The sequence below is a fragment of the Tiliqua scincoides genome, chromosome 4 (genome assembly GCF_035046505.1).
Source record: "Tiliqua scincoides isolate rTilSci1 chromosome 4, rTilSci1.hap2, whole genome shotgun sequence".
NCBI lineage: Eukaryota > Metazoa > Chordata > Lepidosauria > Squamata > Scincidae > Tiliqua > Tiliqua scincoides.
Window position 1 is genome coordinate 101,500,557 of NC_089824.1, and position 26,481 is coordinate 101,527,037.

The 26,481-nt window shown below is 42.0% G+C and overlaps 1 protein-coding gene across 1 annotated transcript in view; it reads right to left on the minus strand.

Annotated features, from left to right (window-relative positions):
* XRN2 (5'-3' exoribonuclease 2) overlaps positions 1-26,481 on the minus strand; it is a 78,885-nt gene that overhangs the window by 32,568 nt on the left and 19,836 nt on the right. The window contains exons 4-15 of the mRNA XM_066623388.1: positions 24,201-24,312; positions 23,512-23,570; positions 21,077-21,166; positions 20,348-20,420; positions 20,198-20,248; positions 19,367-19,524; positions 18,805-18,879; positions 18,483-18,616; positions 17,464-17,521; positions 17,269-17,376; positions 7,582-7,626; positions 2,820-2,954 (exon numbers count right to left, since the gene is read on the minus strand). Coding sequence (XP_066479485.1) covers positions 2,820-2,954; positions 7,582-7,626; positions 17,269-17,376; positions 17,464-17,521; positions 18,483-18,616; positions 18,805-18,879; positions 19,367-19,524; positions 20,198-20,248; positions 20,348-20,420; positions 21,077-21,166; positions 23,512-23,570; positions 24,201-24,312 — 1,098 coding nt within the window. The remainder of the gene's footprint in view (positions 1-2,819; positions 2,955-7,581; positions 7,627-17,268; positions 17,377-17,463; positions 17,522-18,482; positions 18,617-18,804; positions 18,880-19,366; positions 19,525-20,197; positions 20,249-20,347; positions 20,421-21,076; positions 21,167-23,511; positions 23,571-24,200; positions 24,313-26,481) is intronic.

A 26,481-nucleotide genomic window follows, 5' to 3' on the forward strand; every position in this document is an offset into this window, starting at 1 on the left:
TGATGAGAATTGCTGCCAACTTTTTTAAAGATCTAAGGTTGCATTAGTTACCATTCTGACAGGTACACATACTCGTGTTGACCACTTACTGAAATAGTAATGTTTGAAACACATTTGTATGACTTTAAATTTATGTACAGAATGTAAATAAATGCTGAAAGTCAAGGTTGGTCATGCTTTCTTAGACTGTTTCCTCAAACATGAAATAATAAAAACCTGAACCCAAAGCATATGCAGTTTTAGTAGATCATTGTTGGCATCCTTCAGTCTCGGAAGACTATGGTATCGTGCTCTGAATAGTGGTTCTGGAACAGAGTGTCCTCTCCAGTGCGCAAAGCCTGGGTAAAATAGATATGGAGGACAGACTGTTACCCATGCAGCAAATCCCCCCTCTCCACGTCGCTGAAATGGTCCAATGGAAAGGCAGAAGCCAATACGGTTGGTTCCAGCGGCGTCGCAGGAGTTGCCAGAACGTGACTGTGTTCAGCCATGAACTGCCTCAGGGACTCCGGCTCCGGATTTTGCCTCGAGGTTGACTCCTGAAGCCTTTTCCATAACTTGATGTAGCCACAAGGCAGTGGAGGTTTGGGATCAGAGTTTTCCTTCTCTCAGATGAGCTGCCTTCCCAGGCTAACAAGTCCCATCTACCCGGTGGCTGTTTAGTCGCCTCTTATGACAAGTACAGTCAAACTAAGGGCCTATTCTTATTCCCAGCCCCCAGGGGAAATATACATTTATATTTTTATATTTATAAATTATAAAATTATAAATATTAAATTTATAATTTATAAATTATAAATATTTATATTATATTATATAGATATATTTAGTAGATATAAAAGCAACAAGTCTGTAACACACATACTTTAGAATTATAATGGGCCAATTCAGGGACTACAGAGGTCAGAACAAGCCCATGGATTCATGGAAAGTCTCCTAGCCTCAGGAATGCACACTTCCCCCTTCCTTCCCCAGTGTACAAGGGAAGGAATAATTCTACTTCTGATTATGCTTTGTAACAAGTCAGGATTAGCCATGAGTAGAGAAGGTTGTTTCTGGTGAGTCAGATAGGATTAGAACCCAAGTCTTACTGAACACAATGGACTTGCTTCTGAGTAAAACAACGCATGAATGTAAAAATGGCCCAAACTGGGTTATTTTAACCATGATTTTCCAAACAAAACATGATGTAATGCTAGGAGTCAATTGTGGGTTCAGACTGTACTTTGTCTGGGAAAAATACACACACACACACACACACACACACACACACTCAGGGAATTCCATATCCAAAGTGCTTGATGCCAGAAGTGTTTAGGAAATCAGATTTTTCTATAATTTGGAATAACTGCATGATCAGTTATCACTCTTTCCCCTGAGATCAGCCACTCTTTACAGAGTGCAGCCACCAGTATAACAAGGCACCCATAACAGTACTGAAGAGATTGGTGTAGTTACTCTTTCTATCTGCCTGCCAGTAAAGGTGAAAATGAGGGCAGACTGGTTAGCAAGATCAGTGCTGCCTCTGATTAGCACACTGGAACAGGCTCTGTGGCCTTGCCCAGTGGGCAGAGGAGACCCCTCAGTGGAGTCCCCAGGGTGGGCATTCTGGTATGATGTCCTCCCCCTTGTTTTTGCCTTAAAACTTGTCATGTTGTCTGCCTTAAAATTTGTCATGTTGAGGGTGGGAAGTGGGCAGCCCTGCGGGTGGGGAGTGGGAGGCAGGGCTGGCACCCTGCAGTTATGCTGGATCCCAACCCCTGTTCCTGGGGAGTTCGGAGTGGCTTGAAGTTGCTCCGCTCTCCTCGAACTTGTGCCACCTCCGGAAGTGGCGCAGGTCCAAGGAGACCCATAGGGGTCAGGGTGCCTTACCCAGAGCCACTTTGGGCCCCATTGTCTTGACTTGCCCATTCTAGTGTTGGATAGGATTGCGCCCTTTATTATATGTGTGGACTTTGCAAATTAACTTTCTAATCGACCCACAATTCTAACAGAAAATATGCTTTCTATATGGTTTCCTGTTTAGTAATAAATGCAATCAAACTGATTTCAATGGTTCAAAACACCAACCCACCCAATGCTTAAATACAAACACATATATCCCCCCACCATTACCCTTACATACATCTTATATAATCTTGCCACCCATAATGAACACAGAACCACCAAGAGGAATAAAAGAGCACACAACAGTGCGTCTAGAATAGAATTCTACTGTCTGCACATTCCCTTTATATGTTTCTTATTTATGGAATACTCTGCATTCAGATACCTATTCAGATCCCACCTGTCTTTAGGCATGTCTCAAGATGCATCTTTTTTTTTTTTTTCCAAACTAAGTTCTGGCTTTGTATGTTGCATCTCCTCCTCCTCCAGGTTTTCCTTTTTGTGTGCATTTCTAAGAGGCAGTTAGTCAGACTCTATTTTAATGTTGCCTTCTACAGTATCTAATGTACATCAGAGTTGTCATGAGAATAAAATGTGAGGGGGGAGAGAAGAAAGAGCATGAACATCACACTGAACCTCCAGGAGGAAGAGTGAGATAAAAATGAAAATTGTTAGATATTCAAACACAACAGTGGAAGTCTATGGAAACTCAAATTATGGTGTTCAACCTTGGTTGCCTGGAAAATTATCCTGGATGTCCAAATTATAAGTGAACTTTAAGTATATTGTCAGGTGCTGACCTATACTGAAGGAAAACAGTCAAGGTGTGTTTAAGAAGTGGGTTTTCAGAAACAAACTAAAAATTAGTAAGCCACATGTCCATAAGTTGGCATATTAATTACTTGCTTTAAAAATTTCAATCAATCACTTACTGTGTTCTGTCTGTCCTGCATTCTCATTTCATAGGCCACATGTCTCGGATTACTGATTGGCTGGTGACTTGCTCTGTTGTCCCGTCCCAAAGGTTGTGGAGTAAACTGTCCCCCAGCCATAGAATGCTGTTCTCTCTAAAGTGAGTAAAACACACATTAGAAGAAATGCCAACTATAAAATTTGCAGAGACAGCACTATGCAAAAAGAGGACCTCTGGGATTCCTACTTAACCGAGTAGGAGTTACATTTGACTTATTAAGACTTTGGCAACATAATTGGTTAAGAAGAATCTATCTTAAATAGTCATATGTTATTATGATTACTGCAAATTGAGTTGAACACGGTGAATAATTTGACTGTTCCAAATTTGATGAAGTGCTTCAGAAGGTATCACTATAAAGATGTATCAGAAATTGTTTCTGCAGGCTTTCTACTTTCTACAGACACTAACAAAAAAACTCACAAAATAATTCAAAACATCTTGGATTCAAAGTGTGAGCAAAAGAGAGATAAATTTTGTGCCATTCTGTGATCCTCTACTACACCATAGGTCTCCAAACTTTTCAGCATAAGGGCCACATTGTATATCTGACATGGTGTGGAGGGCCAGAAAATAAATAAATAGTACATACATGGACAGCCGACGTGCTGAGAGTTTAATTGAATACAGTAAGTTAGTGGATGTGGAAGCAGGAGGGGAGCAGAGCACAAAATTAACTTGCACAGAAAGAGGGTGGAACGTATTTTGAAAAAACATCAAGCAACCAAGAAAGCAAATCAAACTTTTTTTTCCTCCTCAGTTTATTTTCCATATAAGTTTAGAGATTTAGTTAATATTTCAGGTCTCCCAGAATCAGTATATATCTCATTCAGGCACTACGGGTGCTGAATGGAATGCAATATAATAGAATAATTTCTTTCTGTTATTGTTGTTGGCATCCTTCAGTCTCAGAAGACTATGGTGTCATGCTCTGAATGGTGGTTCTGGAACAGAGTGTCCTCTCCAGTGCGCAAAGCCTGGGTAAAGTAGGTATGGAGGATAGGCTGTTACCCAAGCAGCAAATCCCCCCTCTCCACGTCGCTGAAATGGTCCAATGGAAAGGCAGAGGCCAATATGGTTGGTTCCAGCGGCGTCACAGGAGTTGCCAGAACATGACTGTGTTCAGCCATGAACTGCCTCAGGGACTCCGGCTCCGGATTTTGCCTCGAGGTTGACTCCTGAAGCCTTTTCCATAACTGGATGTAGCCACAAGGCAGTGGAGGTTTGGGATCAGAGTTTTCTTTCTCTCAGATGAGCTGCCTTCCCAGGCTGACGAGTCCCATCTACCCAGTGGCTGTTTTACTTTGTTATACTGCATTCCATTCAGCACCTCCAGTGGCTGAATGAGGTATATACCCATGCTGGGAAACCCAGAAGTGCATCTTTTGAGCTATTTTTAACCCTGAGATGCTAGGGAACCACACAGGCTAGATAAAATCCTCCGGAGGGCGGATGTGGCCTACTGGACAGGGTTTGGAGACTCCTGCTCTACACAAGCATTAGTGGAACACTTACTGCAGTGCTGCATTGCAATATATTAGGTTGTATTATAGTAGTAGGAGAATCATGATGAAAAAAGCTACAGGTTGATGCATGTATAAAGTAAAACAGACTGCAAGAAACCATTTTGAAGTGTGGATATGCAAGGTCTTGAAACTAGGTTGCACCAATGGAAGAATTTCTCTGGATTTGAGGCCATTTGTCTTATGCAACACTTTTCTACCAAGTTGAAAACTACCCTTCTGGGATAGAGGCCTTATGCAAGCAGAAAGGCACCTTTAGAACCAACTCTATTTTCACTGACACAGTTGCTACCAAGATAATCAAGACATCTTTGGTGGCAAAGTTTCACAGTTCTATGCTACACAAGGCTGAATCAAGGAAGGTCAGAATCAAAATCTAAGAACATAACGCCATCTATCATACCAACGCTGCATTCCTACATCTACTTACCAGAAAGTTAAACACTCAGCAGGATTTACTTTTGAGTATAAACATGTAAAACACTTAGGGCGTGATCCAATCAGTTAAAAAAGTTCAACTCCTGTAGTTTTTATATGCCCAGGCACTGAGGTAAGATGTCTTAGCATATTTGGCATCAAGGACAAGTCAGGCACACCTGTGCAGTTTGGGCACACTCAACTGCCCTTGAAAATATGTTGGGTCATTGAACTCTGTGCCTGTGAGCAGCAGAATGCTAGGAAGGAGAATCTTATCTAGGAATGTATTTGTGGTTAAGCTAGAACTAGCTAGTTGGCAGCCGGTATGAAAGGTAGCATCCTTGTGGAAATTTCCCAACTACGTAACCTTATATCATGTGTTTTGAGACTTAATAAAAAGCTGGGTCAGGAGCCGGGATACGGCACTTGACTTCTCCCTTGATTTCATTCTTGCTCCTGCTTCCAGCACTTTCAACCTCTCTGAAACCTGTGTTTGTTGTCTAATTCTTGCCATGGCTTTTCTGCCACACCAACGCAGCATCTCAGGCTGCTCCTCAAGTAGCACCAAAATGCAACAAACTCCCACCTATTTCAGTAGGAGTTTGTGGTTAATTATTTCACTGAAATCAGCAAATCATAAGCACTTGGCAGCAGTGAAAAAACTAAGCATATGCTCCAACTGCAAGCAGTAGGAGCTGAGCACTTTTAACACTGCCTATACCCAAAACCTAGAACAACTTTATCAAGGGATAAAATTGCTCACAGTTTCATTTGCAAGGGAAACCATTACCACTATTTAAGCATTCAAAGTGCTTCACATGCATTACCTTTTAGTAAGCTTTTCAACAATTTTGTAAAATGAGACACTATTGCAGATGAGGGAAGACTGTGGCTTGGTACCCAGTGAGTTCATGGCAGACATGAAATTCAAATCCAGAATTACCTGATTCATAGCTTTATCTTTTAGTCACTATCCTACACAGTCTCAATAAGCATTGAACCTCCACATTCGTTTAAGATAAATGCTGTTGTAAGTTTATTTTACTAATCTTTCCTGTACAGTCTTGAAGAGCAAAAGATCACTGCCTGCTTGCCACTTGGCAGGATCTTTCAAGAAACACATTAACTCCTCAGAGACTCCTATTGCATGCCTCAATAGATTATTCCTAACATTAGACAACAGCAACTTTATTAAAGAGACTGACTAGTAAAGAGAGGAGGGGAAAGGAGGTTCAGCAACCATCTAGACTGGAGAAATAGTACAAAGGAACTGGCCATTTCTGTTTTGCAAAGTAACTCCATCCTCAGAAATTCAACTGGCCTTTCTTTAAAAGCTCAAGCATCAACAGTTTCTTACACTGGTTTACAGAAAAACAACTCATTAATCTATACATTCCATTAAGAGACAAGTCTTCTGCACTCTTCACCAAATGCTACCACCTCCCTTATTCTAATGAGTCATGACACTGCCACTTTCACTAATTAGTGGCATAATATTAGTGACAGTGAGTCACAAACATCTGCTTTCTATATAATTTTGTTTGAGAACTGCTCTTCACCAAAGTACAACATAGGGCATGTGACTGAAGCAGGCTGATGGAGGAACAACAGGCAAATCTATAGTAAAGGCTGAAAGGATTCCACTTATCCCTATTCACAGCTGTGAGAAAACATGATTTCTAAATTATTGCATGACAAGCTACAACAAGAGCTTATGGGAACAAAGTACAAAAATGGTAGAGAAGAAAGCCAATGATCCTGATTTATTTCACCCTAACAGCCCAATCCTGACTCCTCCATGGCAATGTCTGGTGCCAACATGGCCCCTGCTGACTCCTGTGGAGGAGTTTCAGCCTCCAGAAGCTTCCTCTTCCCTCAAGGTAAGCCCCTGTTGATCTGGTGGGTCAACCTGGATCTGTGCCAGCAATATCGCTAGCCAAGTCCAGGTGGATTCATGAAAGGGGTTAAGATTCAGCAGGCACTGCTGCCTCCAAACCTGCCCCTTCCTGGGCCTGATCCACTCTCCTCCCTGCCCCATCACCTCCCCATTCCACCCAAACCCCCTGCTCCATTCCATTTCCTCCCTACTTCCCTTTTACCACCTGTGCCAACTTACTGGCACATGTGGGAACTCCCAATCCATTGTCACATGAATCTAGCAGCTCACTGCTTATGGGGGTGGCCAGGTTTTGCTCTCCGGCATGTTGTATTCCAGTGGCATAACTCTTCCAACAAATTAGGCTATAAGTGTTCAAAATATATGTTCAAAATTTAGGCCAGGACCAAAGAACTTGTACCCAAGGGGTTTAGTACTTTTATTTCTAAAACAGCAGCACCTGCCCCAGCTCACAAACCCCTCCATAGCTAATTACTTTTCACACAGATTCCAAAAGCCGTTCAACCTGAGTCTGTTATTCAATTAAAAACAAAGTCGAAGATCCCACTGGGTGAAGGCAAGCCCTTGGATACACATACTCTATGGATTCTGGATTGATTCTCTATGGCTGGGATTCAAAAAAACCACAAAACCAGTTTGGTGTGCGCAAAGAGGTATGGGATGTATTTTTCAAAGAACATCAACCCATGCTGCATGTTCCAAGGGGAACATCTACAGCAGTTTGCGACATGGCCTGGAGGAAAAGCTGATCAAAGAAAAAAAATAAGAAATTCCGTTAGGAGCATGCAACAGTTCTTTGGATCCTGGCTTAAAATACAGCTATAACATTGCTTTAATTTGGATGTTACTGCAAATAAAAACAGAAGTAGATGCCTTATAGTTACCTTCATTCTTTTTCTTTTCTCTTTCTGTCTTCTTTTGAAATTTTCCTAAATTGAAAAAAAACATTAGAATTGTGCACAATGTAAATCACATGATAAAACATTAAACTCAGAAAGCAATTTTCAGATTACATTTGTAAGATAAAAATGTCCAAACAGATTTCACTTCAACAGGGTACAACGGTTTTGTAGAACTACTCGCTTCTTGCTACAAAGAATTGCTCTTCTCCATACTAAAACTAGTCTTATTCATACACACAAGTTACAATGTTTAGCAGCATCCATTTATTTATATATCAGTTTTCAAGTCACTTTTCCAACACATGGGCCCTCAAGGTGGGTCAGAACAAAACACACAATAAAAACAATTTTAAGAAATTTCAAAGGTGCATACAAAAACTTTCAGGTTCACCAGAATTCATCTTCAAAATGGATGTGAAGCAAACAGAAGGAGGAAGAGAAAAAAAGTGTTGCTAGGCACAGAGGCAGCTCCAGTCTACAGGTTGTGGAAGGGCAGCCATTGCTTCTATGTCCCAGCATGTCTTGCTGCAACATCAACTCCAGCAAGACTCCCCACCCCCCCAGGGGTTGTTTTTTTTTTGTACAACATCAAATCTGAAGAGGAATTGTGGGGAACTCAAAAGCTTGCATACTACTTCATGACTTTTCTTGGCCCAAATAAAGGTGTTGGTATACTAGCCACATATGGAACTTTTCTAATGGTCTAGCATCACTGCTTGTACTCTTGTCATCTTGTAAAACAACTTTCACTTAAGAAAAAGCTAACAGTAGATATACCCCTACCCTGCACATATTCACAAACAGGTTACAGAGACAAACCCACTACCAAAGATTTGGGCCTCTACCAGGCATGGTTCTGTGGGAAAATGCATCTGTGAGTGTCAACCCACATTCATCCCAATTCAGGGGTCTCTCTGCGGCAAAAACAGTGCTGCCTCTGCTGCTGTCAGTCATCCTCCAGCAAACCTCCTGTGTCTGCATGTAACCAAGAAGCACTTGCCTGCTGAAGGAGTGAAAGTTCCCCCCCCCCCCAAGGGCTTACCCTTCTGGGGGCAGAAAACTTCCCAGTTCAGGCATACCTTGCGATTTGCCACTCCAAATTTCACAGGGAAGTCCCACTTCCCCCGCACTGTTCAGTTCTGTTCTTTAAACCAAGAAAGTGAGATTCACCCAAAGGGAAACTTCTGCAAAAAATTTTTTGGCTCCCCTTCCTGCTTCTGAGCAGGGAGGTTTCACATCAATTGATTGGTGGTCACCCAAGATGACTTACCCCAGTTGGAACCAGGGAACTGAGCCACTAGGTGACTCGACAGACAATCACTGGGGATGCGGCAAATGCACAATTCATTTCAGTGAAATGGCAGCCAAGCAAGTGTGCCTGACGTCACCATTCTTAAATCTGAGGGACCGCAACAAGACAGAGGCCATTGTTCAATGGGGAACAGAGAACGTGGGCAAAAGGAGAAAAGTTGGCAAAAAGCCAAATGTCCCACCTATTTGACAATTTTAAGAATAATTTTTGAAGGAAAAGCTATACCCCAAGAAGTTCTAGTTCAAACATTTAGATATATAAAGTACTTTAAAATATTCAGGTGTTTGTTAATTATTCACCCAGTAAGGCATGTTACATTCTCTCCAGTAACTGGAATATCAGTGGGTGGAAAATTGCTACTATTGCCTGGCTTCAGTGTGGCAAATTTGCCTAATAGTTGCTCCAGACACAGGCATGGTGTACAATCAGCCAGTCTAGTTTTAATAGGAAAGTTATTTTCCTCTATGTTCAGTTCTTTGACAATGAAGGCAAGGCTCTCCCCAAGCCAGCTGATTGTGGGTCACCTAGGACAACCTACCCGGATGGAACCAGGGAAGGGAGCCGATGGGTGGGTCGACAGGCAGGGTGAGTGGCACTGCTGGATCCGTGCGATTTCTGCCGAAAAGATCAGAGTACACTCTGCAGCTACTTCAACAGTGAGGGGCTGAATTAATCAGTGGCTCAAATAAACAGATGGTTTTGTTTTTGAACAACCAAGGATTTATTTTTAATAACAGCTAACTACTGTGTTACCTTTTAAAAAACATTCTAAAATAAGATGGTGCATTCACTGCATTCCAAAGCAACACCACCTATTTACAAAATGCACACAAAACAAGTGCAGGCAAACGGGTTCACAAAAGGGAGTCGTGAAGTCCTTCAACATGTATGCTAAATCCCCCCCCCCCCGCTTCTACTCAAGTCAGACAAGTTTTTTTTCTCCCCTTTCATTGTTCAGTTCTTTAACCAAGAAGGTATAGTTCCCCTCAGGAGGAACCAGTATTGAAAAAATAGTCTCCCCCCTCCCCGATTCTGATCAGGAAGTTTTCCCCAGATTTAAATGAAGTTCACTGAGAACTGATTGATTGGGTGGTTGCCCAGGGCAACTTTCCTGGTTAGAACCGTGGCCTATTCATTCATGAAATTCATTCATTTATGTTCAAGGAGGCAGGTCAAGTGCACCTCTATTTTCTTTCCCACACTTCCAGATTTGGGAACTGCAACAAGAGCAAGGACAGGGAACTTTACAACAGGGAATATGGATAAAGGGAGACTAGAGTGAAAACCACACATTTGTATGTCCACAAAACCAAGAATACACATGTATCTATTTTCTAAAATAGATCTATTTTTGTATTTATTTTTCTTGGTTGGGAAAAACAAGTCCCAGGGCTCCCAGGGACATATTCAATCTGCATATTAAAGGTTGTGTGCTGGCCTGCATGCATGAGGTCAGCACATCTCCTGGTGTGGTTACTGGAGGGCACAGCAGTTAAATATTGCAATGGTATTATATGATGCACATGGCGAATCTGTCCCCCCTATAAACTGAAACATTATGGATCCAGGCTGGAATTTTTCCATCTCTATCTTTTTCAAGTGAAGTCAGGAAAGGGAATTCTCTTTCACCCATCAATAAGCTCTGTTCTTTATTCAAGAAAGTAAAGTTCCCTTGAGGGAAACCCCTCTCCAAAACCTGAAGGGACACCTTCAACTCTGCAAAGTCTAATGGGAAAGAGAAATGTCGAATGAAGGCCTGGCATGCCTCTGCTTCCCTCACCATGCTTCCAGTTTTGGGGACCAATACAAGAATGAAAACAGGGAAGTTCTTTATGGGGAACATGAGCAAAGAAAGGAATGTGGAGCTGGAACTGAGCATTCCACATGTTTGGATTTTCCATGAATTGTTTGAGTTGGAAAAGCGCAAGGCCCAGCACCAACCCAGAGCACATTCAATCTGCGTAGTGGAGCTGCACATGCTGGCATGAGGAATTGGCCTTCTGAGGGCAGCACACCTCCTGGTTGGATAAATGCCATTGCAGGGAGGGCAGGTCAGATGATATTACATGATGCATATAGAAACCCCCCCCCCCCACCAAACCCTGCAGTTATGGGTCATTCCACAAGTGTTGTTGGGATCCCCCAAAAGGAGTCTCTTTTTCCAAAAACTGGGACCATTTTTGTTGGGAACAGGTAGAAGACTGTTCCTTAACACACAACGAATTGGACTAAGAGAAATCCTTCACGACTGCATCAGGGCTACAACCAAGGTTATGGTGATTTAGGAAGAAAAAGAGGTTCACTCACAGAACCTTGGGTTTGATTAGGGGAATTCAAAAGGCAATTTTAAAAAGTTATGAAGCAATCTCTTTGAGATTTATAAAAAATAAAGGCATTGAAGGAAAAGCCATACCCCAAGGTGCTCTACTTCAAATATTTACATAAATAAAACATCTTTAAATATCTCACTGAACAAATTATTAAGACCTGGATATGTATTGTTCTCCCCAGTTACAGATGTGTCAGTGGGGGGGGGGCAAATTATTATTGTCTGTCTTCTCTTTAACAAATCTGTCTAAGAGATGTGCCAGCTACAGGCCTGTTATGCGATTGGCTGATTCAATTTTAATGGGGAAGTTCTCTTCCCTTGTTACTAAGTTCTGTAAGTTAGTCAAGAGAGTCAAGAAAGTTAGTCAAGTTAGTCAAGAAAGAGGGGTTCTTCCCAGGAGGCTCCCTTTCCAAAAATTCTCACACCCGTTTCCTGCTTCCAAGCATAAGTTGACTGGAAGGCCATCCAATTGATTGTTGTTCAGCTGACTCCAGTTGGAACAAGGAAAGGGGCCCATGGGCTAGACAGAACATGGCATACCAATCAACTGAAGTGTGACCAGTGCACAATTACTGCTCAATAAATGCTGGACAAGTGCACTTTTGTTCCTTTCCCACAATTCCAATTTTGGGGGTCAGAACAAGAATTAGGAAGATAACATTTTCAAGCAGGAAACCTGGGCAAAGAAAGGAAAGTGGAGTAAAAGTCACACGTTCCACATGACTAAATTAGAAACTAAATTTCTAAGAATTTTTGATTTTTAGGAACAAAAAGCTAACACTCCCCCCTGCCGGGCATGTTCAATCGGCATACTGGGGTGCATGTGTTGGCACGGATGACAGACTGATGTGCTTGAGATCTGGGACAACAACCAGAGGGGAAGCTATAATCACATGTCTCGATCCACCTTTGTGGGAATCATGCACAAGAAGATGACCGAGACAGGAGACCGCCACCCCAATATCAAAGCTGATCACCCCTCAAAAAAACAAGTCACCATGACTATTTTCAGATTGCAGGTTACTATCAGCTCTGTGCATCATTGGCATTTCCACAGCTTCCATCAACTTTGAGGACTTTTGTGAAGAGATCACAGGGACCATTCTAGGATTGATCACTGGAATTGATGATGCACAAATGGTCATCAAGGAGTTTAGCACTCAATGATTCTTTAATTGCATCAATGCCCTAGACCTGTGGTTCCCAAACGTAGCCCTAACCTCTTAAGGGGGAGGAGGGGAAAGGCAGCAACATGATCCCCAGGATCATGCTGCTGGAGTGGGGGAGGGTATTTTTTCTAGCTTACCTGATGGCTTTCAGACAAGATTTTTTTACTATTACAGAGGCTTAAGGAGCCATCTGCAGGGCTCCCCACAACCCCCTGGAGGCTGGCACTCTAAGTTGGAAAACCTACCCCAGCAGCAGTGCGATCTTGGGGATTGCATTGCTGCCTTCCCCACACACATACAGTGCTCCCAACTCCCTTATAGGAGTTTGGGAAGCACTGCCCCAGACAGAAGGCACCACCACATTCCATGTCTGACCGTGTTCTGTGTCTGATGCAGCCAACATTTACCTGAACCTCAAGAGATACCATTAAATGGTGCTTCTGGCAGTGGTGAACTCAAGTAATGCTCCTGGATTTTTTTTTTGGGGGGGGGGGGGGGCTCCCAACAGATACAATGATGCCAGGATTGTAAAGGTGACCCCTCTGATCAAAAGGAGGGGGGTAAATTGGCCACCAAATATGACTGAGGAGGACTGTGGGACTCCTTGCCACAGGATGTGGTGCTGGCGTCTAGCCTAGACGCCTTTAAAAGGGGATTGGACAAGTATGTGCAACCTCCTGATTTGGGTTCAGAAATGGGTTATGTCAGAATGCCAGATGCAAGGGAGGGCACCAAGGTTGAGGTCACTTGTTATCTGGTGTGCTCCCTGGGGCATTTGGTGGGCCGCTGTGAGATACAGGAAGCTGGACTAGATGAGCCTATGGCCTGATCCAGTGGGGCTGTTCTTATGTTCTTATGACATAGTTGCTTCCTGCTCATGATCATTAGGGATGCTGCCTACTCACTGTAACTGTTGCTTATGAAGCCCTATCTATAAACCCCTAGTAAAGGAGCACTTCAACTACACCTTCAGCTGATACAAGATAGTTTGGATAGTTTGGAAGTAGCCTTTGGATAGTTAAAATACACATTTTTTGGCAAGAGCCACTTGGACAACCTCTTCCTACCAAATACTGATGAAGGCTCTCAATGCCTCCCTACTCCACAAAGGATTCCTCAGATGGCAAGCACACTCCTTGCTGCTGACAGGAATAGCTGGGACACTTTCCTCCCTTGTGGTTGAGCCAAAGATCCTGAGATTCAGTCAAGATTCAAGCTAGGTATGCTTTTACATGTTCTTCTCCTACTTGCCACAAATGAATGGGTGATGACAGCTGCCCTTTAAAACCAAAACAAGGGGAAAAACTGGCAGTGGTGAAAAAGGGCTCTGCCAGGAGCCAGTCTAGGACGTTGTCTCACTCAGAGGACTCCAAACCAACAGATAACAATTATCACATGAATTTTGCAACCATATGTTCAAAACCCATGTGGAAGATTTGAAACCCAGAGAATAAGAAGTGAAAAAGGTATTTTGCTTACTGCATGGAAAAAAACACACATGGGTTTTGCATCCAAATGTGCACTTATTTTGTGGGAAAGGCTTGTTTCTCTGTGGGTTTTTCTTTTCTTTTTTGGGAGGGAGCATCTTTGGTCTGGGGCTCAGAAAGTCTGGCACATCCATTCATCCATTGTGTATAGTAAGCATAGCATCAAAAACTGCCCCATTTCTGGTAGCAAGACCATCTTGTCAATGAGGGCACTATCCAAAGAAATGCCTCTCTGATGAGACTGAGGTGGGAAGTAACCATATTTTTATTTATTCTGTAAATTGTTTTATGAACTTTTCAAGTGGTATAATCAATATTTTAAAATACACAAGAGAACACATTCCTTTATCCAAGATAACAATATCTCTGGCAACTACTAGTGAATGACAAGAGTCCCCTATCCAGGTCATAGGCTGTTTTCCATGCCCTTAATATATTCATCCTCCCTGTTCTCACAACTATTAATGCTATAAATTCACCAGGGTATTGTTGCAGACAATGTCAGAAGGGGACCAGCAATACCACCCTTGACAAAAAATCACACAAAAGGAATTTCAACCAAAGTGAACTCTCTTCATTTTGGGAATGTTTCAGCAGTCCAAGCTAGTATTTCTTACAGACATCATAACTAATAATGCTCTAAACCAGGGGTGCTCACACTTTTTTGGCTCGAGAGCTACTTTGAAACCCAGCAAGGCCCGGAGATCTACCAGAGTTTTTTACAATGTTCGCGCCATCATAACATATAACATTTATGTGTACAATGTATGTTGGTGTACCTTGCATAACTGCATGAGCCAATATTGCACAACACAACATAATTAACTATAAACATTTTTTGTAATTACTTGAGTTTACTTTGATGACTTACACTGAAGTGAATCAGCCAAGGATGCATAGTCTGGACAGTAGCTGCTGACAGCCAGCCTCAAGCACACTTCCAAATGTTCATCAGTCATGGTGGAACAGTACTTGGACTTAATGATCTTCATGTAGGAAAAGGCTGACTCACATAAATAAGTGGAGCCCTTCCTGCCTCAGGTGCTCTTATATCCCTGAGGGCCCTATTGCCTTCAAGTGGCTGCAGCTGTGCAGCACACTCTGCTGGATGCCCAGGCCTTACCCTTAAAGGGGCCACTGCTGACACCACATCTACCTCTTCACCAGATCTTCCTCGATTCCAATACAAGTGGGGGGGGGAGCAGATCTCTATACAGACCAGTGCAAAAACAGGGGAAAGGTGTGGGGGAGGGCAGATCTCTATATAGACATCACAGCAAGACCAGTGCAAAACCCCTTGCACACAGAACCAACAGGTGGAAGTTGGGGGGGGGGGGCAGATCTCCATACATACCAGTGCAAAAACAGGGGAAAGGTGTGGGGGAGGGAAGATCTCTATATAGACATCACAGCAAGACCAGTGCAAAACCCCTTGCACATAGAACCAACAGGTGGAAGTTGGGGGGGGGCAGATCTCCATACATACCAGTGCAAAAACAGGGGAAAGGTAAGTCAGCCCCAGTAGAGTCAACGGGGCTCACTCCCAGGGATGCGTGGGTGGGAGAGAAGCCTGCCAGCGGCTCCTCTCCAGGTCTACTCACGAGTCAGCCCCAGTAGAGTCAACGGGGCTCACTCCCAGGGATGCATGGACGGGAGAGAAGCCTGCGATCGACTCATTTTGCCTCGCGATCGACCGGTCGATTGCGATCGACGTATTGAGCACCCCTGCTCTAAACTTTCCACACAATGTATACAATTTCTACAGTTATGAAACCACAAGAATCTTGTGATATCACCCCTCAAACACAGAAACACAATATAATGATTTTCAGAAGAAAGTTAGAGCACAATCCTATGCAGTCTACTCGGAAGTTTCATTGTGTTCAATGTGCTTACTCCCAGGAAAATGTGTATAGGATTGCAGCCTTAATGTCTTTCAAAGGGCAAAGGCATTAGGCACAAGGATGGTCCCTCCAACTCATTCAAGCTTGGCAACGCTGATTCAAATTAAAGGAAATTTAATAATAATTGTTGATATTGTCAGACTTCCTAGCAATCTCACATTTTTGGCCATCCAGTGATAAAGGAGTTCAGAAAACATGTTTCTGAAGGATTAATAAGATAACTGGATATGTTATTCAATGTGGTCCTAATTTTTTTTTTTCTGGTGCATTAAAACATGCTGTAGCCAATCATGAACTAGAGTTAATAATTTGTTTAATGGCCACATCAAAAGTCTTTATTCCTTCAAATATTAATGAGCTAGTGCAATCAGATCTGAGAAACACAGGGGCTCACAAATGTTTGTCAGAGCAGCAATGACAAATGCTTCTTTTAGTCTTCAAGGTCCCCACCCTTCCCGAGGCTCAGACCAAGGTTGACAAGATCTACCACTCTGTCTAGGCTCAGTAGAGGATGGAAACATCCCCTTAACTGATCCTCAGTCTTGCTGCTTTTCAAGACTGATTACAAGATTCCTGCCCTCTCAAGGGCATCCCAGTAGCATAAATAAAAATGGGAAGATTTGTGTCAAATAGGTCCAGGTTACAGTTAGACTAAACAAGTCAGACAACTTCAGAGCCCATAACGACGGTTGAAGCAATGGCTTCTAGCAACAGGCTGGTGGAGAGTGCCCACATTCCAAACTTGCCTGCCACTCCCACTGGTCTGCCACCCTGATCCTCTTCTTGCTCACTCTCCTTCCAACAAGAAAAGAGAGTGAGAAAAGGGGTAGGGTGATTGTGGTTCACCTCTATCTACAGCACTGGTTCCCAACATTTTTTCACTTGTGTATCCCTTGGCAGCTCATTTCTATAAATTGTACCCCTCATATTAGCCCTGCAATGCAGTCTAATGTCAGCACGCAAGGCAGTCCAATACAGACCTACCTTTCCCCATCATTATTCAGTTCTTTTCCAAGTATTGCCAGGTCCTAAAGGCCCTGGCAAGCACCCTTGGGGATACACGTACCCCAGGTTGGGAATCACTGATCTACAGGACTGCTGCAAAAAGCAAGCAACTGTGACAGGAGAAGGAGATGGTTTAATTCTGATCTCTCTGGAAGAAGAGTAATCTGGGTGTGGGAAGCAGGAACACCTTGCAATTTCCCCTTCTCCCACTTCTTTGTCAAAAAGGGCTGGGCAGGAGGATCCCAGGGAGGAGAAGAGGAACACTTGTGTTCTATTTTCCATAATGTACAACAGAAAATATTCAGTATAAACCAAGTTTAAAAATACTCTGCATGACAGAACAAGACCTTCCCTCTCTCCAGCATGAAGGAATTTTTATGAATTCCTTCCATAAATCCAGCATGAATTTTTATGTTAAAAACCAAACCAAATATACAAGCAAGTTTCATGAGAACACTTTTACCTCATCATCTTTACGTTTCTTAAAAATGCTGTCTTCAACTTCCCCAACAGCTAGCATGATCATCTGTACTCTTTGCAAGTTGACATAGCCATTTTCTGTAAGATATCCCTGAAAATAGTTAAATAAAACTGTAATCATCTTTTCCCCTTAAATTCCATAATGTGATATTAAATTTTGTGGTGAAAAGCAACTCACCCCAGTTTTGTGCACAACATTTTTATATATATTAACTAGGCGATCTATTGCTCCTTCCCTGTAATAATTAAAACAAAAATAGAACACACACAAAAAACAACTTTTAGTTCTTTGCTGTTTTCAAGCAATGTTGAATATCCAAAATCTAAACCAATGATTAACATTTGATATATGAACAGGTGCTGATCTCAGTGATCACTCCTGCAGAGCCTTCCTCTGATGACTATGAAAACCCTATACTCTTCTTCTACCAGTAAGAAGCAAAAGGCCACCCTCATTTGCTTGGGGTGAAGTAGCACAGAAAATGAGAGCTGAACCATATGACTCACTTTGGCAGCAGATTTCCCCCTTATTTTTGTTATAATTGTCCTCTTGTGGCAGGCTACAAGGGGCAGTGATCTAGAAAAGCCCTAAGCTAATGTAGTGAGAGGCCCTTCTGAAACACCTGCCGTGTAAAAACAAAAACACACTCACTCTCTAAAGGGCTACAGCCAACTACTAAATTAGTAGCAGATGAGACTAGGGCTATGACACACAGCAATCAACTGAGGGTTCAAGAAGGCTGAGAGTAAAATGTGCCATAAATATAAGGAACATAAAGCCATCATTTGGCATACGAACTCATGTGTTTAAAAAGCATTAACTCAGACACACCTAACTTACAGATTTTCACTGCATTTGAAACAGTAATAAACCCATTATAGCCAAGGCTTATGCAAGTTTGCAGAGGTTTCAGATTTGAGCAAAACAAACAGCCACCGATCATGCCTCCTCCCCAATGCCTTATGGCAAATTACTTTGGTAACAGTGAGAATGTACTTTAAAAAAACTTGTAATATGGCTATTCAGAGAAAAATAAAACAGGAAAAAATACCACTAGGTTTGACCAAGACCATGGAGGCAATTACTGGATTTGGTAAATATAACATATCGCCAATACATCAAACACTTATCATACAACCATTCTCACTTCCCTCAAAACCACCAAGTATTTCTGAATATTAAGCATTTTTCCATACCTGATCTCTAAGGATGGCAAATGAGGAAGAAAGTCATTTCCCACAAAGAAACACATGAAAACCCAGTCATCAATACTTCTTTCCACATCAAAAGTGAAAGGTAAACTGGCCATTGTTAGTTCTCTTTCCAAATACTAGAAGTATTGGAGACAGAAACAGAAAGTAATGACAGGATCAAACATTTCTGCAGATAATAGAAATGTAATGTGCAGCCCAATCCTGAGCATATTTACTTGGAATTAAGTCCCATTGTGGCCAATGGGGCTTACCCCCAGGTAAGTATGCACAGCATCACAGTCTTAAATAACCCTGAATAACTTACTTCTCTCAAAACACATAACCGAATAAAGATAAATTCTTGTTCCATACCAGGAGGACAATCTGCAAATTGATCATGCTGCAAAGAAAGGGAAAAAGACATACAATTTGCATGTAAGGTTCACCTTGAAGTAACTTGTCTCAATCCAGCATTTAAGTGAATAAACTTAATTAAATTTCTAATACTAGCACAATCTTGCAGTGTTTATTCAGATATGTTATTTTACCCCTCCTATCTTTGATCTTTACCCTGCAGTATTTATAAGCATTTGACATTTATGCTGAAATATCTCATCTAGGAAAGATGATCAATTAAGGTTCCATAATTTGTTAGGTTTTGAAACACAGAAGTTTGCTTTGAAGTAAAGAACTCTCTGTGATGCTTCCCCCTCCAAATGGCTCAAGATAGATTGTGAAAAGACCTTCATTTTTATCCCTGAAGGCAGCCACTCTGACTACATAGGTTAGGCTACATAGATCTCTCCCATATCCAAGCCCCTCTTCTTTATCTTGTGCACATCACGTTGGCTCTATGAACAGGAATCAAGCAAAACTATTCAACCTACCTCTCCTTGTTTTTCTTTTGGCAAACCTTGACAATCCTTAACTTCATGTCCAAACTGGTTACAAAGACCACATGGTTTAGGTTTGTTAGGCTTAAATTCTTCTCTGATTATAGTAAAATTTGGTTCATGAGTAGCTAATCCAAGCATAATTAGGTCAGCTATAAAAAAATTAAGCAAACTTTATGTATTAATGCTTTTATAATATCTGTGTGTATTAATAACATTCAGTGCTGGATTCAGTCAACCCTTTAACTCCCTCTTCATTCTCTGCCAACCACTGAGTTGTGTCACTAGTTAATACACAGGGTCCAGGCACACAAGATAAATTTCTCAGTCTCAGTCCTAAATCTGGACTCACATTGATGAAGATAACCGGTACTGCCCGGGAAAGGCTGGAGTTGGGTGCTCCACCCACTTGAACACCTTGCCCAAAAATGGTAAACTGGAAAGAGTGTCTCAATTTTCTGAGATAGCAAGAACTAAGGAACTCTTCTCACAATGTCTTTATGCAGTAGATGCAGTAAATGACATTGCAGTAGATGTAGTAGACTCAAATGCAGTAGATGACATTGTTCACACACACACACACACACACACACACACACACAGAGTCTAAGATTAAGCCCTCTATGGATATCTCCACAAAAAATCCCAGGAAGATGTTTACACACAAATAACCCTTTATGTATGGGTACAGCATGATGCTTAGAATGCAGTAGAATACAAGCAACATTATGGAAGACAAAAGAAGCTTGACCAACGGAACAACCAATGTGTGATTGACACAACAGCATTCTTCACTTAACAGACTATAGGAAAACTTTGACTTACCATCAGCCCCACACAAACAATGGTGTGTGTTTGGGTCATGGTTTGGTTGAGCTAAACAAAAGAAAACAGATTTGTTTGTATTAAACTGCCACATGCAATACTAATACCACTAGATATATCTTTTAACATACAAATCTTAATTTCTTCTACCTCTTTGTCTTCGTATGTAATCCATGATTTTGTGTTCACCTTCACCAGGAGCGCTAGCATCAGATAAAATAACCTATGAAAAACACACCATAAAAATGAAGCAATAAAGAAACTCTTAATAACAGAACCGTGAACGTTGCTACAAATTGATATTTACTCAGCACAAAGCGTTCCCTAATACCTGGGTCAACTTTTTTCCGGATTAAAATTGGAAGACTACACCACTCTCATATACATCTATAGAATTGTATGTATGCATCCCAAAACAACGGTTTGTAAGCAGAGTGCCTACATGAGACAGCCCACTTCTTAATGTTGCTCTCTCCTTTGCTGAGGTAGGGTGCAGTGGTAAGTCCACAATTCCTAGTTCATGCTTCTGGAATTCACCCATATCTGTCAACTATACAGCAGGCTGCATACCTCAGGAAATCAAGCTTGAAGTAGCTACAGGTACCTAGATTGCAACATTAGAAATTATGAAATCACTATATCCAACCTTACTAACAACCAAAGACTTTATTTATAATTTTTCCAAGATTTTCAAATCCAAGGTAACACAGATGAACATCTTTTAAATAGCTCAACAGTACATTTGTACAGTAGTTACTTGATTATCAATAACTTATCTTTTGGAATTCATCTATGTGGAAATAGTACACTGCTGAGTTGAGTTACAGTCAAGAATACTACCAGTCCCATTTACTTTGAAGTAGATAATACAGAACTTACCGTCACGTTTTTCCACCCGGGATCATTGCTTAAACGATCAGCAACATAATAGCGAAGACATTTAGCAAGATTGTCCATAAACTCTGTTCCCTAAAGAGCAAGAATTCAGCAGATAATGTAGGTGGGCAGATTTGAGATGTATGTCATTTTATTTTTCTTGTAGGTCAGAGCCCCAGAATTTCAACTGGAGCTAGTCACAAAATCGCCGTTTGGCTGGGGGGGGGGGGGGAATGTCACAGTTATGTGGGGCAACCTGTCTATAAACAAAAGCCATTTTCAGTCACTGTGCTGTGGCACATAGGTGTGCCGTGAGTGGCCCACAGGTGCACTACAGGAATTTGGGAGAAAGTTGTTTACTAGTAGGGCCAATGGGAGATGGGAGCCCCCCACATGGTATGCCTTGTCAATTGTCAAAAACCTGATGGTGTGCTTTGACAATTTTAGTGTCTTGTCCGTGTGCTGTGAGATGAAAAAGGTTAAAAATCACTGATATACAAGTAAATATCCACACACGAGCAACTATAATTTAGGGATTTTAAGTTCAAGCCATAAAACCCACCAGAAGTATATAAAATCTGTCCACAGACAATTCTTCAATACAACAATTACAGATGAGAAACACCTAGGCTGAGAGTTAACTGATTAGCCTCCAGGCCAGCCACTGAATCCATGGCAGAATTTTTCTTTATTTACAATTTTTATACAACTGCAATTTGTGCAGCCATTTGCATGCTCTATTTTGCAATTGGTGACCAATGAGGCAAAGAAACATTCAACTTGGCTATGATTAGGCTGAAATTCTGCCTGACATTTTATGTTTTGAAGACTAGCAAAGTTTGAACCAAATCTGTTTCTATAAAAAGCTGGAAAGACAGTAACCACACCTGGGGAGAGGGCAGGGGAAGACAGCCCAAGCCCTTCAAATACATTTACCAGAAGGAACTGTTTCCTCTTCCAACCTTGACATGACACCAGCCAAATAGCCTCTGACACTCTTAAGATCAATTCTGTCAATGTCAGGGATAATTGAAAACAGAATACACCCAGCGCCACCCCTTCCACAAAACATAAACAGGTCTCCAGATGAAAAGCAGGTCTAAATCCAAGCCAGGGTTTGCCAAGGCTGACAGACAGAACCTATTTTCAATACCAAATCTCATCTATGTAGATGGACCTTGTAATAAGAAAGAAAGCATGCCTTTATGTGGTTTGTGGGACTCTCCTAGGCTCAGAACCTGGTTTCTAAGAAAACCGTGCAGTAAATTCTGAGTAAATTGCCACAGATGTCATTTAAGCAGAAACATTATTAATGCATACCTTACCTCACCAATGGGTGAATACAACAAGCTTACATATCTGAGATAGTGTAAATGAGTTGGGGGGGGCAACCTCGAATCCCAGGACCTCTTGTGTAACTAGCCACTATAAATAGCAATTTTTCCATCCTAACTGCCATAAATTCTAGTCCTCTTGGTTTGGAACCCTTTGCCTCAGAATACTGCTATCCTCTGTGTGCCTGCACCCTTCCATGCTATTCTTACCAAAGCCTAGCAAGGAAGAAATAGCACATGCGAGAAGAGTGGCACCACACGTTTGCAGGAGAGGTGGAGAAATATGAGAGCACATTTATCTGCTTAAGTACCTTGCTGGTTCCTTTTAATTATGTTTGCTCTGTCTTGCTATAAGCTGGCATCTGGGTTCAGAGATGGCACTTGCCTAGACCAGGGGTCTCCAAACTTGGCCAGAGGGCCGCATCAAATATCTGGCACGGTGTTGGGGGCCGGGAAAAAATTTAAATATAAAATTTATATAAATAAATTAGAGATGAAACCTAGATGAGTGAATAAATGAATGAATGGACTCATTCCTTCAAACTCTCTGGTCCTTAGAACACCCTCCAGACGCAACCAGAGCACAGTTCCAGTCATGTTCGGCCAAGTGGGCCAGAGGCTTTCAGGGGACAAGAGGCTGGCCGCAGGCCGAATAGAGGCTTGCCATGGGCTGCATCTGGCCCCCGGTGCAGGGTTTGGAGATTCCTGGCCTAGACTAACCCCAATCCTCAACAATAGTGGGAAGCACCCAATACACTATCAGTGACAGTTTTTGTGTGAGGCCCAGTACTGGGTTTCTCCTCCTGGCCTCCAACCACTTGGCATCAAAAATACCTGGATTATTAGAGCTCCTGCAGAACTCTGACATGTCCCTTTTGGCTTCTCAGTTCTCTTTTGTTGTACAATGCTGCTCAGCAGCTGCACTAGCAGAGTTCCGTTTTGCAAGGGCTCACAAATAACCTTTATGCAGCTGCTGAATCTTAACCCTTGCACAACAGTTCTTAACCATGAGGACAGAGAAAACCTGTGATCCACCAACAATCAGTTCATTGATTATGTCTTATGTTGCGCCTCAATGTAGAAATTAAGCCCAACAACACTTACTGGTGTAATGCAATTGCTGTCAAATCTTTCCTTTACTTCTTCTGGAGGAAGAAAGCCACCTTAAAAACAAAAAAAGTCATAATTCTTAATGGAACATGATGCTATTTTGACCAGGATAAAATATGTCTGTGGGGAGGCAAGACATTTCACCTCATTTATTTTGAACCCACAGCCTCTCATTTATCAATGGCTTTACTATGGAAACAACTAGTTCCAATAAAAAGTAGCTAAACATTTAAATATGCACAATAGTTGGCGTCTAACGAACTCATGTATATTTACGTTTTATTTTGCACAATTCATTGTGCTAGTGCTAGGGAGAGACAAGGGGGGTTATACAGAGGATCAAGGCCCTTCTTTCCTATCATTCAACATCTTATTTAGCAACTCTCCCAATTTCACAATGCATTTCTCACACTTTCAAACATATTCTCAAAATTATAACAACTTGTTCTGTTTAAAAATATTATCAGAAATTCAGGAAGCCAAATTTTGTGCCCAGTACCACATTTGGAGGATTTTCTACTTGAAATCATGGCACACAAAACACAGAACTTTCCCTTAATCTTGTATGGGTCATTTCCTACCTGCATTGCATAGTTTCTCCTAAGAACCATATCCATTTCGCAAGATACAACTACCCTTCAAATCTGCTGTTCCTGATGTAGACAAGTAGCAAATCTATATACCTTTATCCAAGATTTCTTGTCTTATTCTCTGCTTCTCTTCTGTAGCCTCCACTCCCTCCTTTGATGCTCTGAATCTTCTGGATCTTTGCTGGTTCATTTTTGCACGAGGAGCCTAGAACAACAGTAAAGGTGGAGCCTATTTATCCGCGTTAGTTCCATTCCGTGACTTGGTGCGATTGACAAAAATGCGTTGTGCTAAATTCCATAGAGTTACGCAAATACGCTGCAGACTGAGACTTCCGGATGGAAGGAAACTAAGGCAGCTGTTAACAATCCCTTCCCCTCCGTACTCAGCCCTCCCGATTGCCAGCTGCCCGGCTTCTTTCACAGTTGGGATGCTGATCTTTTAAGAGCCCTATGCATTTCTACTCAGAAGTAAACCCCATTGTAGTCAATGGGGCTTACTCCCAGGAAAGTATGGAGATGATTGTAGGCAAAATCTCATTTTGTAGGCTTTGCTTGGTGGGAAGGCTTGCTTGTGCCCATGATAGCCTGCACCATTGGAGGGAGGGTTGCCTGTGTCAGTGATTGCCTGCACCATCTCAATGGGGGGGGGGGGAATTTGGCAAATACTTCCTGAGTTTTTCAAAGCAATCCCCTCTGTTGCTACCACACCTGCCCCTGTGTGAGTGGGAGTGAGTGAGAGAGAGAGAGAGAGCACGCGCGCGCACTCCACCTTGCTGCACATGTTCCGGCTACAGAGATTTTTGGCTCCCCCTTCCCCTCTTCAGCCTCTTTGCTGGCTCAGGGGCTCCAGGAGTGTTACTGTTCCTTTGCAAGGGGAACCTCTTCCAGGACTCTAGGGCTCTTTCCCTGCCTGGGTGAGGTAGAGCCTTTTTGCAGTGTTTTGGGTTGCCTGGAAATGGAGCGAGACACCAGTGCAGGGTAAAGGAGGCAAAGGTGTGTGTGACTTTTGGTTCCCCCACCCCACTCTCATTGAGACAAATCAAAAATCCATGGATAAATAGGCTGCACCTGTATTATCACACTGAGATTGCTAATTTGTTTTTCTCAAATTTAGTTTTCATACTTGTATGAACCTGGAAAGCCTAAGCTGAATTTCTGACCTCCAGAACTCAACACTACTTAACAAAAATGTCTTAGCCTTGTGTTCTTCCAACATTTTAAATACTCCCTAACAAAGAGTGGCATCTCAAGAGCTGCTTGAATGGGCCCCTACATGCACCTAGGCTTCCATGGACCTCCTTTCTCCCAGAAGTCCTTAAGTTCCCCCCCCCAAGCTCTCTTAAAGGTTTGCCTCAGAATGGGTCCCCAGCAGGCTGATTCATTGGTACTGGAGTCTTGGAGTGGAGGTACTTAAAGTAGAAGAGGCAACAGAAATTGAGGAAGTGTTGATCCTAACTAGGAATAGTTTAACAGAAGTCAATAAATATATCTTCTATGCAAAAAGGTATATTTAGGAAGTAAATAAATAGGAGCAGCTTTACAAGTCTACACCTATGCTAGTTAATTTAGTTTTGGAATAACTGGGAATGTTCTTTAATCAAACACAAAATAATTTGTTACTAGGTCCTCCAGTAAGAAATGGGTTGAAAATTGGGAAAGAAGTGGGAGTTTGAGCTATTATACTGTGTGTTTTCCTTTTTAAAAACTGCTCTGTACAGCAACTTGTTCTATTAAAGTCTATTACTTCATACATTACAAGAATTATGAACTTATAAAGGGCTAACATAAGATCAAACGAAAAGAATGAAAGCCTCATAAACACTAGGCCTAGAATCCTTCTAGAAAGCAAGGATTGCCCTGAAGACTGTAGTTGTTCAGACCCACAAGTTACAAACTATACTACTGGAGACAAAGAAGGAATGCTGATAAAGCCATCTTATTCTGTAATGCCTTTTAGAACTTTCCACGTATGTACGAACACTAAGAGTAATGATAATAAAATCAGTGGGATTGGGGCTGGATAGATCAAGAAAGTTTAAATCATGGTGACTTCCTAAATACAGGGCGCAATCCTAACCTCTTATGTCAGTGCTTTCCAGCAATGGCATAAGGACAATGCAGCTCTGAGGTAAGGTAACAAACAATTCCTTACTTTGAGGAGGCCTTTGAGTGACACACAACTGCAGGATGCAGCACATGTCCCATTGGCACTGCTATACCAGTGCTGGAAAGCACTGACATAAGGGATTAGGATTGCACCCATTGTCATTTAAATGTTAAGTGTCAACTGTTTTTAGTCCTCTGATCTTCAGCTCATTGAGGGATCTAGCAATAGATGCCAAAGCTAAAATGCTATAAGAACATGTTGGTACTT